The sequence below is a fragment of the Dipodomys ordii genome, unplaced genomic scaffold (assembly GCF_000151885.1).
Source record: "Dipodomys ordii isolate 6190 unplaced genomic scaffold, Dord_2.0 Scaffold78, whole genome shotgun sequence".
In the NCBI taxonomy this organism is placed as follows: Eukaryota; Metazoa; Chordata; class Mammalia; order Rodentia; family Heteromyidae; genus Dipodomys; species Dipodomys ordii.
Genome location: NW_012267294.1, coordinates 7,193,650 through 7,212,458, shown reverse-complemented (window position 1 = coordinate 7,212,458; position 18,809 = coordinate 7,193,650). Strand labels below are relative to the sequence as shown.

The 18,809-nt window shown below is 46.4% G+C and overlaps 1 protein-coding gene across 1 annotated transcript in view; it reads left to right on the top strand.

The window, feature by feature from the left end:
• Positions 1-18,809, top strand: part of Spag17 (sperm associated antigen 17) — a 98,596-nt gene that overhangs the window by 11,073 nt on the left and 68,714 nt on the right. Inside the window, exons 4-6 of the mRNA XM_013024640.1 lie at positions 6,847-6,978; positions 17,022-17,208; positions 18,137-18,304. Coding sequence (XP_012880094.1) covers positions 6,847-6,978; positions 17,022-17,208; positions 18,137-18,304 — 487 coding nt within the window. The remainder of the gene's footprint in view (positions 1-6,846; positions 6,979-17,021; positions 17,209-18,136; positions 18,305-18,809) is intronic.

Below are 18,809 nucleotides of genomic sequence, written 5' to 3'. Positions count from 1 at the left end.
GGGGAAAGTCTCAGCCTTGCCCAGGGCCAGCGTCCGGTTTTATGAATACAGTTCCTGCCCTGGGTGTAGGTGGAGAAGCAATTGCCGGGCTGTGATTTAAGAGGTGCTGGAAATTCTGCTTGTCCAAAAATAGCCCCCGCCCCCGCCTGTTGAGTTCAGGCACCGTGTCCATAAAAGCCAGGTTTAAATGAAATGAAATTGTGCATTGAGAATGGCAAGCCAGCTCTCCTGGTCTCTCTGGATGCTGTCCCTTTTCAGAGGTGGAAGCTGGGTCCTGGGTCCAGGTGGGGGGTGGGGTGGGGGAGGTCAGCCAGGCCCAAGGTTTAGGGCAAGACATGCATTGCTGGGAGCCATCTCTGCCAATCTCTTTACTATCCACTATGCCTTTTTTTTTTCTTTTTTTCCACTCCTTGCCATGCCAGGGCCTGGGCACTGTCCCTGAGCTTCTTTTGCTCAAGGCTAGCACTCTACCACTTGAGCCACGGCACCACTTTCAGCTTTTTCTATGTATGTGGTACTGAGGAATCAAACCCAGGGTTTCAGGCATGCTAGGCAAGCAGTCTACCACTGAGCCACCTTGCCAGCCCATCAACCTCTTTTCTTGCATAATATTTTCTGGAACATGTGATTTCTTCAAATACATTATACTATTTGCTGGGACATTTCAAGAATGAAATAATAAGAATTCGTGTTTCAGGGTATTTGTTATTCATTAGTATTTGTGCCAGTGCTAGGGTTTGAATTCAGGGCCTCATACTCTTGCATGAATTTTTCCCCCCACAAGGCTGGTACTCAATCTCTTGAGGCAGACCTCAACTTCTGGATTTTTGCTGGTTCATTGGAGATCAGAGTCTCAAGAACTTTTCTGCCCTGGCTGGCTTCAAACTGTGATCCTCATACATCAGCCTCCTGAGTAGCTGGGATGACAGGAGTGAGCCAGCAGTGTCTACAGCTAGTATTTTTTTCAAGTGCAATGGAGAAATGTGAACACTGAATTTAAAAAAAAACCCAACAACAAAAACAAAAATCCTCAGCCTCCACTGGGAAGGAAGGCCATGGTAGGCACGCGGGCGGTAACTTCCAGTGCAAGTAGTGGAACAGGAGATCCATGCCAGGAGGTGATCCACACCTCAAATGAGCAGGGGTGCAGGGGCTTCAGGGATCCCCATATCCACATCCCAGCATAGCCACAGGCAGTGACTGTCAGTGTCCCGGTCAGCCAGGGTTGGTGGGAGCTGCGGGCCCCTCAGATTCAGGGCGGGCGGTCCTAAGCCGCAGGTCCCCACTGGGCTAAACCCAGAAGAAAGCAGCAGCTCAGCCCGTTGTCCTGAAGGCAAAGGGCAGAGGCAGAAGTTGTAAGAGCAGGGAGGGTATTTCATTTAAACACAAGATCTTAGGCTAAAGCACTGTCATCTCCACAGCAGTCTGGAGACTGGGAATAGAGGAGGCGGGGGCAGAGGAGGGTCCAGCCGCTCCAGCCAGGGGTGAAGAAGCCCTCAGGGGTCACCACACATGCTGGTCAGGAAGAGAGCTCTGAACGTAGACAGCCTGTATTGGAATCTCATCCCCACACCAGAGAATTCCAGAATGCGCCGGAGAGCACGCAATCTCCTGGGAGCAGGAAAGTGTGCCGGACTTCTTTTGAAGGTTGCCATGATTATAGAACCCTCTTGAAGATCTATGAATCCATTTTAGAAGCTGCTCTTGTAGCTAACGACAGCAACAACAAAAATCCTAATCTAAAGAAAGAAAGAAAGAGAGGAAGGAAGGAAGGAAAGAAAGATGGCCATCGTAACAGCATCCCATGTGCTGACGCACCCTGAAGAAAATCCCTCTGCAGTGTCTTCAGCTGCATCTTTGAGCTCTGGGCCTCTGTACTTTTGCAGATACACAGAAATACTCTGTAACAAATAAGACATTTTGCTTTTTCCTTCTTTAAAGATGAGCCACACCAGGTGCTGGTGGCTCACGCCTGTTAGCCTAACTACCCAGGAGGCTGAGATCTGAGGATCATGGGTTTTTTTTATTGTTATTGTAAAGGTGACGTACAGAGGGGTTGCTGTTACCTAGTCAGGTAATGAGAACATTTCTTTTTGAGCAGTGTCACCTCCCATTTCCTCCCAGTTTTCCCCTCCTGATGCACAGAAGTTGTATAGTTCGTTTTCACCATAGTATCTAGTGAGTATCACTGCTGCATTTGTTTACCTTTTGTTAACCAGCAAAAAGCCAGAAGTGGGGGCATGGCTCAAGAGGTAGAACATGAGCCTCAAATAACAAGAAGAGAAAGAGAGTGTTAAGTCCAGCAAATATTTCTGATATAGACCCAACCTTTCTGACGGAGATTGTACAGATTCGATTGTCAAAATACCCATCTTCCCAGGGAATTCATTATACTCCAAAGTATCCCTGCATGTGGAAGTGTGGATCGGGCCTGCCTTCCATGGATCCACTCTGGCTGCCCCCAAACTCCCTGACTGCCCCCAAAGAGGCCTTAATCCCTGTCAAGTGTTGTTATGCAGCCTTGGGGTTGCTTATTTAGTTTCAGTAACTCCTTGTTACTGCCAAGTATTATTTCATTTCAGCACCGATGTAAGGGGTCCAATGGCTGGAACTATTTTACATCCCTGACATGGCAGGGAGATGGAGACCGTTTCATTACGGACAGCTGAGCGTGATGGCCGAGCCCCCGGCCGTGCGTATTTATCATCATTATTAACTTCTCACCAGGCTCAGCCGCGTTCCAAGGGCCTTAGACAATGTGATCTAGAAGGACCCCACGTCTCCTGTCACCTTTAAATTTATGAATGGACAGTTTAATATTGCTTGATTGTTTTCTTTTCCTCCTCTCAGAGGGAGAAAATATGTTGCTGTCACTCACATTTTTTTTCTATACTCTCTTTTTTTTCTCTCCTGTTTCCATCGCTCTCCCCCCTACCCCCGTTACCCCGATCCCTCCAGGTGGTTTTCCAATTATACCTTGTTGGAAATTATTCATTACTTAAAGAATGCGAACGGGATAGACCAGACACACGAAGGACCCAGTAGTCCAATGACTGAAATGTAGCTGGCACTTCATAAATGCAGAAGGAATGGGGCTGGGCGGGCAGAGGGAGCCGGAAAGCAGGTTAAGCAAATGCAGGAGGAATTAAGAACAACAGAACTCCCACTTCTAAAGTCCTCTTCCTTCTGCCCTGTGCTGTAACACAGGGCATTCCGTATTCGTATTTTGTCACTCTCCACCTTTCCGTACTAGAGCCAAACAGGTGAATCTTGTCATCTCCAGCTGATAGGAACCTCGGCTGCCGTCCTCCCCAGGCCTTTCCTCTCTTTCCTGACCCAGGCTGTGAGGCCTTTAAGAGTTACAGTTCTGGGCCTGAGGACCATTGGCTCACCACTTTCATCCCAGCTACTCAGGAGAATAAGATCTGAGAATCATGGTTCAAAGCCAGCCCAGGCAGGAAAATCTGCGAGACTCTTAGCAATTACCCAATGAAAGGCTGGAAGTGGAGGTGTGGCTCAAGTAGTAGAGCACCAACCTTGAGAGAAAAAAAATTCAAGTGAGATCTTGAAGTCTTGAGTTCAAGCCCCAGTACCAGCATATGCACAAAAAGCTGCTTGCTCTATAGGCTTCTATTGAGCGAGCCTATGAAATCAGGAAGAAAACCATACAGAATTTCTTCCTTGTTCCTTCCTTCTTCTCTCCCCTCCTTCCCTTCTCTCTTCCTTCCTCTTTCCTTCCTTCCTTCCTTCCTCTTTTTCTTTCTTTCTTTCTTTCCTTCTGTCCACCCATTTAACCATCCATACATTAATCTAACCTTCCTCCTTTCCTTCATTCTTTTCTTTCTTCCTTCCATCTACCCTCATTTATCCAACCAACATTGCACCTATCCATTCATCCATCCACCCCCTCAAACATCCATCCATACATACATACATTCATCTCTTCATCCTTCCTTCATTCGTCCATCCATCCATTCACTCACCTATCCTTCCATCCATCCACTCACCCACCCACCTTTCCATCCTTCTTGCCATCCATCCATCCACCCAACCAACCACCCATTGTTTAGAAACTCAGCACTCTACAGTTCTGACCCACCAGAATTAACTTTGATGGCCTGTAGAACCCCTTTCTCTGGGGTACGTTGTTGGGCTTGAGCACAGTCTACCATTCATAGACTACTGGGGACAGGGCCAGGGAGCACCTCCAGCATCTCATCCATCCCATGAGCCAGGCAGGGGTGCCACCTTCCAGGTACAGGTGTATAGATTGTGAGGAAGAAAGACTCCACACACACGCTGGGTAACACGTTCCAATGCTGACTTCACATCAGCACTGCATTGTCTTCATAGTACAGGGAGATGCTCCATGGTGTACCAGTGACTCATGCCTGTAATCCTAGCTCCTTGACAGCCTGAGATGTGAGGCTTGTGCCTCAAAGCTTTGGTAGACAAATGTGTGAGACTTTTAGCTACAATCAACTACAAAATCTCAGGAGTGGAGGTGTAGCTTGAGTGGTAGAGCACCAGCCATGAACAAAAAAAGCTTAAAAAAAAAGTGTATGAAACCCTGAGTTCAGGCCCCATAACAAGTACAAAATCAATCAATTAATTATCCAGGTGAGAATGCCTTAGATCCAGAGGTTACAAAGCTGCTCGGTTGTCAATACACCGAATATTCAGCTCAGTGTAGTGGCTCATTGGAGGCTGAGGCAGATTCCAGCTGAGTGGGCAGCCTAGGCCACTTAGCAAGCGTGAGGCCTGCCTCACCTCATCTTGCAAGAGCCTTTCTCAGAAAAGAAAAGAGAGAGAGAGAGAGAAAGAAAGACAGAAAGAAAGAAAGAGAGAGAAAGAAAGAAAGAAGGAGAGAGAGAGAGAGAAAGAAAGAGAGAGGGGGAGGGAGGGAAAGGAAAAGAATCACACCAAATATTGACCCTGACAGAGTCTAGACCGGGTCACATGGCCCTCATTGGCAGTGAGTGCCTGAGCTGCACTCGGCGTGAGTTCCCTCCCTCCGGCCCCATCACCCCTGCAGGTGCCCTCCAGTTCTGTTCCCAGGAACTCCAGCCATCATGCTCCTCTCCTAACTTGTTCCAGCAGGAGCAGAGCAGCCGTGAGAAGGAAGCACTCTGCCTCCTGAGGACTGCTCACAGAACACACACCAAACTTTTCTGAAGCATGTCTTTGTTATGCATGTGCCCGTGCGTGCACTGGTCCCAGGGTTTGAATTTGGGACCTGGGCACTGTTGCTGAGCTTTTTTGCAAAGCTAGCACTCTACCACTTGAGCCACAGCTCCACGTCCAGCTTTTGGGTGGTTAAATAGAGATAAGAGTCTCATGGACCTTCCTGCCTGGGCTGGCGGCTGGCTTGGGACCTCAGTCCTCAGATCTCAGCCTCCTGAGTAGTTAGGATGACAGGCGTGAGCCACCAGCACCCGGCTTAGTCTTTTTGCCCTGTAGAGAAGAAGCATGTGAAGGAATCTCTCCCTGGCTCTTCCAATCTGGAAGTCCCCTTGTGCAAGCTTAAGAGGCACATTCCATTTGGACACACCATCATCCTCAAGGTCCTGTTCAGTGACAAGTTCCATAGGCTCCTTCCTTTCTTTCAGCTGGTTCCCTGGGCCCAGGGGTCACCAAACCCCAACCAAAAACAGGAGCAAAGCGCAGGGGAAACCCTGAGACACAGTGGACATGGCCATTGTCTCAGACCCCGGGGCCTGAAATCGACACCATATGCACTGTAGTTTCAAGCAGGGGGGGAAAGCCACATGTCAGAATACTTTGTAACACCTAATTCATCCTGAGGTTAGAAATACATATGATGCTCCCTTGAAAAAAACAGAAGTTGAAAAAAAAAGTCTTTTAACTAGGTTATTTCTGTGACAGTCCTTCAGGTAGAGGTGAACTTTACTAGGGAGACACCACGGTGAAAGAGCAACACGTAACCCCCTTCAGTGGTATATTTTACATGATATTTTTTTTTGCAGTAAATAAAGTGGTTATAGGGCTCCAAAGGGAAGGGCCCAGATGTTGGAGAGTTGTGTGAAATTTAGGGGAAACAAGCTATAAAAAAAATACAGTCATAAAACAGGCTGTCAGTGCCATGCATCTGGACAATACAGCTGTATGTTCCCAGCGGCTGTCGTCACCCCAAGAAAACTCAGTAACCTTATTTCACCCCAATTAGGCTGCACACCAACAGGAGAAATGTTTAAGTCGCAAGAGGGGAGCAATATTTGTATGGCGCCTGTGTGTCAAGCAGCTTTTATCTTACCTCTGAATTCGGTCTCCAAGAAATAAAAGACTCCTAACATCATCATTCCTGCTATTATAAAAAACCCTGCTGAATGTCTTATGTCCTCGTAAGTCCGAGTGTGGCAGCGTGGACCACTGGCGACACCAAGTAACGACAGGCCTTGTGTGATGTGAAAGCGGCCTGTCGCCCGTGCCCCCCTGGACCTCCCTGTCTTTCCTCTGCCCTCTCCGGAAGTCAGGATCCAACACCACCACAGGACGATAGGACGCAAACTCCAGGCCTCCCCCCCCCCCCCCCCCCCCCCCCCCCCCGGCTTCGCTTTCCTGAACAAGGCTGCTGCTCTATCACGCAAGTGACAGCTCCACTGCTGGCTTTTTGCTGGTTAATTGGAGATTTTAGTCTACCTGAGCTGGCTTCTAATCCTGATCCTCAGAGGTCAGCCTCCTGAGTAGCTAGGATTTCAGGTGTGAGCCACCAGCGATGGCCTCTTTCTGTCTTATTAGGAAAAGGAAAGTGATATCTAGACAACACGACCTATTTAAAAATCACCATACAGTGTTACTTTTCCTAATAATTGTGTTTCTTAACAGGTGTTAGTGGCAGCCAAAACAATTATGGACAGTGGAGAGAAGTTAACCCTGCCACTGATTGGGAAGCTCCTGAAATTTCAACTTCTCCAGATAAAACTAAAGGATCTAGAACGCCGAGAAAGCGAGAGGAAGGTGGGTGAGAGCGGCCGGGTTGTCTGCAGCGGGCAGTGAAGGCACAGAGCAGGCTTCTCCAGAAACACACTGTTCCTCCTGAAGCCGCTATTTAGTGTTAGCTGGCATAGTTAGGTGCTGTTTCAATCCAGGGAAAAGACTATCCAGAGATCTATTGGGGGGATTATGACAAATCCACTATGGGGGAAAATCGATGAAAGTGGTAATATTCAGAACTTGTTAAGATTCTTGTTATTGTAGAGTTTTTGCGTAATTGTGAAAAGGAAATGACCCAGAAACAGAGAACCAGGAGAAACAAAATGGGAGGAAAGCCACTCAGGGCAGGATCTATTTGCTATAAGTGACGTATAATATATGGGTGATTATTAAAATACAATAACGTGATATAACACAGTGACTGCCTGAGCAGAACCCCATCACTCCTATGTACATATCATACATCCAGCAGTTTCTTTACATGTGGACTTCTCATTTATTTCAGTTTGTGGAAATTGATCTGTCTACTTTCACAACTTCATATTTGCATCTGAAAAGTAATTTAAAATTCCTTGAGCAAAGTGATGCCAGGTTCAAACTCATTTGTTATGATCATTACACAAAATGTGAAATGCTTTTCTTATTTTCCAAATCAAGTGGAAATCATTTTGTAAAGCCAAGATCATGCTTCAGGACACCCATAAGTCACACACGTGTGTGATTGTACATAGGAAATGGATTTGCACGTAAGTACTTAGGATTTCAGGCAGAAAAGGCAAAGACAGTGGAAAGAGAAAGTGTGGAAATATTCCCACTTATGCCTTCTTCACTTGCAAGACCCTAACAACTTAGTTTCCTATCTGAACCCAAGTTCTGATGAATAGTTATAGTCATTAAAATACTACTACTACTACTACTATTAATAATAATAATAATAACAATAGATGGGTATGGTGCTCACATCTGTGCTCACACACTCAGGAGGCTGAAATCTGAGGGTGGAGATTCAAAGCCAGCCCAGACAGGAAAGTCAATGAAACTCTTATCTCCAATTAACCAGCAAAAAGCTGGAAGTGGCACTGTGGTTCAAGTGGTAAAGCAGCGGCCTAAAGTGTGAAAGTCAAGCAAGAGTGCAAGGCCCTGAGTTCAAGCCCAATGAATGACGCACGCACGCGTGCACACACACCCACACACACACACTTTTGCAGTGTTGTTTTGCTTGGCATTTCTTTAAATTGTGAATGTTACAGAATTCTAAAGATGCAGAAATTATTTATTTGTTAAAATTTCAACATCCTGAGGAATCAAGGCTTAAACTTTAGATACTAAAGTCAAAAGTATTAGATGGAGGAAGATAACTCTTTGAGCCAACAATTACATAACCTAATTGAAGTTCTCAAAGCTCAAGCCTCCAATCTCTGCTGCAACCCACGGGAGTAGGTGCTAAAGAAATTGACCTTCAGGGCTGGAAGCGTGGCTCCATGGTAGAGTGCCTGCCTAACGAAGCCCTGGGTTCGATTCCTCAGTACCACATACACAGAAAAAGCCAGAAGTGGTGCTGTGGCTCAAGTGATAGAGCACTAGCCTTGAGCAAAAGAAGCTCAGGGACAATGCCCAGGCCCTGAGTTCAAGCTCCAGGACTGGCAAAAAAGAAAAAGAAAAATTAGAACAAAGAAATGGGTGAAAACCGTTTGAAGCAGAGCACTCTCCACAAGTGCTCGGCACTAGCCGGAGGAAAGGAGACATGTAGGATCTTGTGATCCTTGTTCATTTCAGCTACTCAAGAGGTCACTTGGTACAATTGAGGAGAATGCTTGTCATCCAGGACTTTGTCAGAAAGCAAAATGAATAGGATGTCACAGGATACTAAGCAGTGCATTAGCAAATGAAAAAAGAAAGCGAAAAGGTTTGCCCAAATGTCTTCCTCTTTACCAAACCTAAAAGGTCTGGCACTGCAGGAGGGGACCTGAGCTTTTGAACCACAATGTGAAATCTACATAGATGATTTCCTTTCAAATGCTAATTGCAGTATATTGCTCACATCTGTACAAGCCCAAGAATGTTTTTGTATCTTCTGCGTCTAATTTTGGAGATTGAATTTTTAAGAATGAATGCTTTTGAAATATCCAATGCAGTAATTACAGAAAATATCAGGGAGAAGGCGAGGACAAAAATAATAATAATACTAAGGTCTCTGTTCTTTTTCCCCAATGGAACAGATGGAATGTCTCTCTATAGATTTGATCCTGCTTTTAATCAACGGTAAATCATAGTTTCGTTTGTCAAGTACAGTCGAGATATTATTTTACACCACTGAGTTTACTAAGTTGTAACACATTAGTCTGGGCTGTGCCTTGCATAGCTTTTGCTTTCTGTTTTGAAAGACAGCTTGCTGGCTAATTAATATTAGGGGGGAAAGATTTAAAGTTTTAAAGCCTGTAGCATTGAATTTCTGAGACATAAATACTGCCTTCTTGTTGAAGAGAAGTGGAATCCATTTGAATGTATTTATCACCTTAGGAACACTTTACATCCAAACACACATTTGACAAAGAAATGTACTCTATTTATAAGAGTATCTTATTATTTTGGAATTTCTGAATGTGACTATCTCTCACTTATCAATCTGAAATTTCATTATTATTCCATCCTTAAATTTCAACATGACAGTGTTTTGTTTAAAAATGAGTTTTCCTTATTTCACCTTAGCGTCGATTCTGTATTCTCAGTTCCATTATTATTAATATGATTTTGAGTTCACAAATGCCACAGACATTTGTAGAAGTGACATTGTTGTTTGGTTACTTATCTGAATGATTTTTTAAGCAATTATCTGGATTTTTATTTTCAATCACATTAACTCCCGATTTTTATGCTTTAAGTCAATTATGGATATTTACTTAAGCACAAAAGGAAAACATTTAATCATGAAAATAGGTACAATACCAAAAAAATCATTAGCCACTTAAATAATTGGCCAGACTAAATCCAGTCTCCCGTCTCTGAGCTGAGCTGAGAATTTTGGCTCGGGTTTTACGAACACATGCATACAGATTCCAACCATGCTTTCAATTTATGAATTCACAGAACCAGTCCACATCCTCTTGGATTTTTTTTTTGAGTTAGAATATCTTTCCTATAAAATCTTCCATATATCTTTTACGTCTAACTCATCTGCTTCCACAACAAGTTGTTTCATTTCTTGATGAAGTAGAGAGGAAAAGAAGGTATCTATGAAGAACTGTGGACAGATAGTATTTGGTAAACTCATCTTAAAACACTTCAAAATTAAAACACCTGTGGTTCAATGATACCACATAATGAAACCCAACCCACCCAGAGCCTCCCCAAAAAGAGGAACAAAGAGGAATTAGAGGAGCTTTCACAAAGGTCCTCAAACTTACTCCGGTCAAAACTTACTCCGGTGGAAACACAGTTCGATGCCATTTTGTGTGTGTGTGTGTGTGTGTGAAAGTGTGTGTGTGTGTGTGTGCACACGTGTGTGTTTAGTCTTAAAGGAAAGGCCGTGGGGACATACCAGGAAATTACAGGCTAGTTAGTTTGGATTCAGTTGTGGTTAAACTCCTCAGAAACTATTTTAGGAAATCAAACAGAGGAGGAGCAGGAACTCGGTACAGAGGGACCCAAGTGGTTTGAGGAAAGAAATAACTGGCCCCACTGTGGGAAGGAATCTTTTGAGGCTGGATTGCGGAGATGAGTGAGTCTACGAAGATGAATGGAGTCACCAGGGTCCACAACTCCCTGGCTGGCTTATCTGGCTGTTTCTCTCATGGGTCTCTGATGGGTTTCATAACTTTTTTATGGACTTATAGAACAATGTAAAAAAGAAAACCCGCAGAGGTTTAAGATAGCCGTGGTCTCTGTTGCTGATCCTACGTGCTGACGGGCATCTGGACACACCATGTCACTCAGTCTTCTTGAATGATGGCATGAGGTGTCGAGAACTACATCCAAGATGCAGATGGTGGAGGGATGGAGTGGGAGGGAAGTGATTTCCCAAGCCAGATAATGAGTCTCAGAGATGGAGCTGGGAGTCAGACTCCAAGGGCTACGCCACTAGCCACGTACACACCTCCCTCCCACCCCACTTTTGCTCTGAGGACTGCTAAAAGACCAGAGCTTTGCTACCCAGCCTGCCCCCCGCTGGGGCTGCACATGGCGTCCCAAGGGGAAACATGGGAGTCAGGGTCAAAGGAAGGAGCAAAACTCACAGAAGATGAAGATCAGCAAGACACCAAACTCCCACTCCAAGGGCCACCCTGTTGTACCTTCCAGTTCCTCCCTCCTGCTGAGGTCTCAGGTCAGAGCTAGCCAGAACCAATGAATCCAGGAGACACTTAGCTCCTAATAACCAACAAAAGGCCAAAAGTGGAGGTGTGGCTCAAGTGGTAGCATGCCAGCCTTGAGCTGAATGAGTGTGAGGCCCTGGTTCAAGCCCTAGTAACAGCACATACACAAAAATAGCTGTACCCTGAACATACAGTCTGGCACTATAGGTCATTGTGTGGAGACATAAAATTACATTATTGGGACAATTGAAACCAGTGCCTTCCTCTGGAGAAGCCAGTCTGTGGTCCAACTTTGTGTACTATATTTTCTGTCCAGTGGGGGATGGGAGAGAGAATAAAGCAGGTCAGAAGATAGGCCATGGTACAAGGGAACAAACAAAAAATTTAGAAAAAAAATAACAGTTGCAATGTATGTTTCCTTTCTCCTTCTTACTTTACAGGGTTATGGTTATTGCAGAAACATTTCTGACCTAGCTTTTGTCAGTGAAAATACGTCATACGTTCACCCATTATGCCAATTATCCACATCTATCATTATTATTGGTTCCCACCATCTTCTTAATCACTCTTCTATAACACTAAAGCCATTTCTATAGCTTGGAAGAATAAACAGTAATACTCTGTGGTATGGAAGGTTCTCTATTTGGAATAAGGCGTGCACAGATTTCTGGAACTGGATTAATTGAGTGTGCTTCCATAGTGAGTTCTGTGGCCCAAGTCTCCATTTATAAAAGGCAAATGAGCATGGAAACTATTGCACATAATGTACATCCGTGGAGACTGAAGCACCCAGGAACTGATTCAAGATAGGAGTTTTGTGGGAAGATCTGTTTACTATTGTGTAACCTGTCTACCAATTTATTTAATCATGTTCATTGTCTCTCGGTCTATTCTTGGGCTTCCAATATGGGGAGCCGGTAGATAGTTGATGAAGATGAGTAATAACGAAAACTAAAGCAAGACTCAGGGGGAAAAAAAGTTTCTTGTGAACCCCATGAAGATGGAGCAAGTTAGTTGACCTTCCTGAGTAGATGGCTTCTTATCCCCATCTTTAATAAGATCATTGTAAAACCAGGGTACCTGTGGCTCACAGAGTAATCACAATTCAAAGTCAGCACAGACAAAGTCTGACATGTAATGAACCAACAAAAAGCCAGGAGTAAGGCATGGCTCAAGTGGTAGAGCACTAGCCTTGAGCAAAAGAGCCAAGTAAGAGCACAAAGGCCCTAAGTTTAAGCCCTAGTACCAGCACACATACAAAAAAATCAAGGCCAAGTTGTAACTGAATACACAGATTTGCTATTAACTATAAGAGTAAGATGAAGTATAACTGCTCATCTTCCAATCCCCTGTCTTCTAGGCACACCTCCCATTCAAGGGCAGAAGGAGAAGAATGGATAATTCTCTGAATTTTCAAATCAAAAAGTCATTTAAGGGCTGGGAAGGTGGCTCAGTGGCAGAGTGCTTGCCTTCCATACTTGAGGCACTGGGTTCGATTCCTCAGCACCACATAAGCAGAAAGAGCCAGAAGTGGTGCTGTGACTCAAGTGGTAGAGTGCTCATCTTGAGCTGAATTGCTGAGAAACAGCATCCAGGCCCAGAGTTCAGGCCCCACAACCAACCAAAACACACACACACACACACACACACACACACACACACAAAGTCATTTAAATCTTTAGCCCATTTATTAATGGGGTTATTATTCCTTTGAGGATTTGTTTGGGGGGGTTATTTTTTTGAGCTCTAGGTATATTTTAGGTATGAGGTACTGTCTGATGCATAGCTAGTAAAGATCTTCTTCCAATCTGTGGACTTTCTGTTTATGTTGTTAACTATGTCCTTTGCCATCCAGGAACTCTTCAGTTATCCAGCCTTTCTTTGATTTGTTATGTTTCTGGATCTTTACTTAGGAAGTTTTGACCTGTGCCAAGGAGCCCTAGTGTTTCCCCTACCCCTTCCTGTAATATTTTCAGGATATCTGATCTTACATTGAGGTCTTTGATCCATTTGGATATGGAATCAACCCAGAATAGATCAAGAAAATGTGGTGTATATACACACAATGGAATCCTTCCATCAGAAAGAATGGCACTGCCCCATTCTTAAGGAAATGGAAAGACTTGGAAAAATCATATTAAGAAAAATAAGCCAGACCCAGAGAAACATAGGCTGCATGGTTTTCCTCTTTTGTATTAACTAGAATATGTCTAGGGTATTCTTAGGAGAGGAGTACAATAGCTCAATAGCTATGTACATTTGACCATATAAAATGATGCCTATTGAACGGAAACAAGGGTTTTGTTGTTGTTGTTGTTGTTGTTCTGTTTGCAGTTATTTCTTTTTTCTTTCTTTTTTCTCCTCTGGTTTGTTTCCTGTTGTCACTATTTTTGATTCCAGTATTCTTTGTCTTGTATATAAGTTTATTTGATTTGGGGAATCACAGAAATGGTAGGACAAAGGGTGAACCAATGTAACAGCGATACTCACTGGACACTATGTTGGAAATGAGCCTTACAACTTGTGGGGAGGGGGCTGGGAAGGTGGCTCAGTGGCAGAGCGCTTGCCTTGCATGCCTGAGGCCCTGGGTTCGATTCCTCAGCACCACATAAGCAAAAAGAAAAAAGCCAGAAGTGGTGCTGTGGCTCAAGTGGTAGAGTGCTAGACTTGAGCTGAAGAGCTGAGGGACAGCACCCAGGCCCAGAGTTCAGGCCCCATGACCGGACCAAAAAAAAAAAACCTGGTGGGGAAGGGTGCAGTAGAGGAAAATGTAGGAGAACGTGAGAGGGTAACACTGCTCAAAAAGAAATGAACTCATTACCTGACTTATGTAATTGTAACCCTTCTGTACATCGCCTTCACAATAAAATTTAAATTTAAAAAAAGTAATTTAAAAATGATATGATTGAGGCTAAGATCTGGGGATCGTGGCTCAAAGCCAGCCCAGGTAAAAAGTCTACGAGTTGCTTATCTCCAGTTAACCAGCAAAAGGCCAGAAGTGGGGGGTGTGGCTCAAATGGAAGAATGCTAGCTTTGAACAAAATTGCTCAGAGATAGCACCCAGACCCTGAGTCCAAGCTCCAGGACTTGGCCTCCAAAATTCATCCATCTATCCATATATATACACAAACGTATGTACATACATATATAAAATATGATCTAAACACTTTATAACAAGGTTGCTTAATACAAGGCAGATTTTTTTCTTTCTGCCTTTATAGTACCTGAGCTGGGTGCCGGTGGCTCACACCTGTCATCCTAGCTACTCAGGAGGCAGAAAAGTCTGTTAGATGCTTATCTCCAATAAACCACTCAGAAAACCAGAAGTGGTGCTGTGGCTCAAGTGGTAGTGCGCTCTCCTTGAGCTGAAGAGCTGAGGGACAGCGCCCAGGCCCAGAGACCAAGTCCCGTGACCGACAAATATAAATAAATAAATAAATACACACACACACACACACACACACATATACACATATACATATATACACACACATACACATATACACATATATACAAATACACACATACACACACACACACATACATACATACATACATATCATGCCTGGGATCCGAGCTTTCTGTAGATGTCTCTGAGGCTGGCGAGAGCACTAGTTTTACTTGTTGCTAAGACCAGGCACCCTCATCTGCTCTGGGTTAGAAACCCCGGGCCCAGTCGGGCCCTCTGGGTGGAAGGCATCCAGATGTGTCGTATATACGCTGCACTTTAAAGTAGATGTATCCTGAAACAGATTCACTTCCCCCCCTTCATGTGTTGGGGAACAGCACGCATTCCCCAAATGCGGTGGAAAGGGGGCGATCGGGGTGCCCTGCCTCCTCGAATGGAGGGACAGGAGTTCCCACCATGGTGGTTGAGCTGTGAACAGCTGACCACAGGATGGGAATTCCACATGGAGCTCAGGGGCCAGCCTTGCTGCGTGCTGGTGCCCTGGTGGAGCCCCAGCCCCAACACCAGGACAGAAGGAGGGGACTGCTCAGAATGAGAGAAAAGGAAGAAAGATGGGAGTAGTTGCTAGGAAGGGGCGCTCCACTTCCAGGCTAAGGTACTTCCAGGGGTCAGGCAGAGCCAGAGCCTACCTGGCTGAGCCTGAATGTGAGAGGTGGGGTCAGCCCCGGCCACAGGGGAGAAGCGCTCTGGTCGGCCCCGTGAGGACAGAGGGGAGGGAGGGGGCCAAGGTTGTGCAGAAATCCATGGATGGCATCCCTACCTGGACCTGAGCGCAGCGGGGCCTGGGCTCTCTCTCCTTTGCCTTCTCCCCCTGCTCTGCCTTAGGGGTCCTCTGCCATCAGGCCTTAGCTGATATCCTGACCCTGCCGTTTCCACCCATCGTGGCTCTGCCATCTGTCTGTCTGCTTTTCTCCAGTCCCTGGCCCTTGAAGCCAGTCACTCTCAGGTCTTCTCCAAACCCTGGCTGGGTGGTCTGGCTTCCAGGCTTCCAGACCCAGGGCACTCCCCACACCGGCCTTCTGCCTTCCCCAAGAATGGAAAACTTGATTCCCTCCCTCAAAGACAGGAAGTCCGTACAGCAGGGGCTGCCTCTCACAGCTCATGCCGGACCGTGCTGAGCTGACCCCAGGCCCTGACCTCACCCCTCCCCATTCCTGAGCATGCTGCACTCCCATGGGCCTTCACACACATCCACACTGGCACACACTGTCACACGCATTCACACATGCTCACACTTGTTCACACCATGCCCATTCACACCATACATACATGCATACTCACACACCTGCTCATTCACATACATACGCACACACATGCCCATTTACATATATACACTCACGTGTGCGTTCACACATTCACATTTACACATGTGTACATTAACTCATGCACAGCCACATATGTACTCACACACATGCACTCATGCTCATGCACATGCATACACCTATGCGTGCACATGCACACACACACACACACACACACACGTTTTCCGCTTTCCCATCAACAGTCACCTCCTCGGGACCAGCGTCCATCCCCGGCTGACAGAGAGGTCATTGCACTCTCTGTCACCACATCTGGTTTTGTCCTTCCCATTTATTCCTTCAAATTAGTCCTTGCATTCTCGTCCATTTGTCTACATGTCTCCTCACCTTTCTTTCTGCCAGGCTGTGAGCTCTGAGGCGTGGGGCTTGGCACTGACGTCTGGTGTGGCGTGGCAGGAGCTGACCCGCCCTTCCTTCCCTCTGCATCCAAGGACCGGGTGGAGTGGGAGACACTCCTCTCCCCACGACCCACTTGTCCTCCTTCCCCCCCCCCGCCCCGCATCACACACGGGCAGCCGGCCTGGGCTCTTCAGCTCCCCCTCCCTCCTCCAGCACCTTCGAGGTTTTCAAATGTAGCCATGATCTTAGGAAAGCCGGCGTCAGAGTCCAAGCTAGACATAGAATAACTTATATTGCTTTGGCATTTAGCTCTATGCAGTGTAGAAAAAATAATAGGAGCATATTCTAGAGCTTCTGTACAGGCATCTTCCAGTCCAATATGACCAAATTATTTTCATGAGGGTGGATGGAAAGAGGGTTCCATTGTGAAATACCATGTGGGGGGGGGGATTTTTGGTTTGAAAATTGAAAATGATGGGATCTTTAGGCCATGACCTGAGTTCACAGTACAAAAGAAGGAAGGCGCATGCCCAAGTGAGCCAGGGAAAAGAAGTGGAATCTATGTGGGTCGGGATTTCGATGGGATCGGATGGTTCGGGAGGGGAGGTGATGATGTACTTCTCTCTGCAGATGTCGGAGGACAAGCTGAAGATGGAGAAAGACAAGGGGAAGGCCAAGTCCCCCAAGGAGAAAAAGGGCAGCTCCCCCAAGGCCACCAAGGGCAGGGGCAAGGAGCAGCCCGAGTCCATCGCCACCATGAAAAAGCCCACCCAGCTGAAGCGCAGGGGAGAGGAGGACGAGAGGAAATCTTACATCGGTCAGTAGCACACTGCTTTTGTTTTCCTGTGCAGTATGGTTGTGATGGTGGTGTGCATCTGTGTGTGGTGTCTGTGCGTGCGTGCATGCATGCGTGCATGTGTATGTGTGTTTGCTGGGACTGGGGCTGGGACTTGGCTTGCTCATTCAAGGCCAGTGCTCTACCACCTGAGCCACACCTCCACTTCTGTTTTCTTTTTGCTGGTGAATTGGAGATCAAGGTCTCTTGGAGCCAGGCACTGGTGGCTTTCACCTGTAACCCTAGCCACTGGGGAAGCTCGCCAACAAGCCAGCAAAAAAACATATGCAGAGCTTTGGTGAAATGTGCGCTATGTATTTAATCTTTTTAACATCACAAACACATCCTGGCTGCATGGCTGAGCTCAGCACGCAGGCTGGCTCTCCGCACTTTACACAGAGCTACACTCAGAACTTGGGTAAGGAGCACATTCACATCCAATATTTCCCTCTTCTGTAAACACCTCTCCTTATAAAATACTGCAGAGCTGCAGCTACTTGTAATTCAGGAGCAAAGCCAGATGTTGCTCAAGAGAGATTAGAACCCAGGAAAAAAAATCCCAGGCTCCACTCTGACCACACACACACACACACACACACACACACCACACACACACACACACACACACACACATTCTCCAAGCCCCCAGGCCCTGTGTTAGCTTTGCCCTCCTCTTTCCACCTCCGTCTCATTTGCAAAAGTGATTTACTATTTTGTAAAATGGCCATGGAGTTCTTCCTGTGAGAGCGATAATGAGAGTCAGCAACACCTCCCCCCCCCCCCCCCCGCCCCACCCTGCCCCGGGTGGCCGAGAGGACCCAGTGTGTGTGCATTGGCCCCACCCGGCCCTGCCCGCCCCACCTACAGCTTGGCCTCTGCCGGCTGCTCTGCTTTATGCTATTCTGAACAGATGATGAACCTGTGGTTGGCTTTAGAAACCCTCAGCTCTTAGCCATCATGACGGAGCTCGGCATTCCCATCACCAGCGTCATTAAAATATCTTCAGAGAATTACGCTCCTCTGCGGAGCCACCTGGCAGAGCTAAGCCTGCAGCAGGAGGCTTTGCTTCTGCAGGAAGGTAAGCAGCCTGCCATACTACTTGTCCAATCGGCCCATGTTCCCTGCTGTCCTTAAAGGTCCCAAACCTAGACCTACCATACAGCCACTATTCAGTCCTTTCAAGGCTCTGATTTGCTGTTCATTCTACTTGGAGCAACCAAGAGCCATACATTGTGCAAATGAAAATCAGACTGTGTTAAACAGGAAACGCAGGCCCAAAGGCTGGGCTGTCCAGCTACATGTCTCGGGAGTGTTGATCTGCAATGGGCTGGGTGGATGCCCGCTGACCATCTATTCTTCCAGACTCCCAGCACCAAAGGGCTTGAGCAAGATCCCAGGCTCACCTTCTTGCCCCTGGCTCCCTGTGACAAGTCCAGGGCGTTCTGTCTCCTAGCCCTCAAGCCAAGAACAGGGAGATGGAATCCCAGACCTGGCACCAGGGAATCATCCCGCTCTCTCTCAGCCCTGGGGTCATCATGCTCAACACTGCACTCCATGCCTGCTCCCCTCCCCGGCCTGGCGCT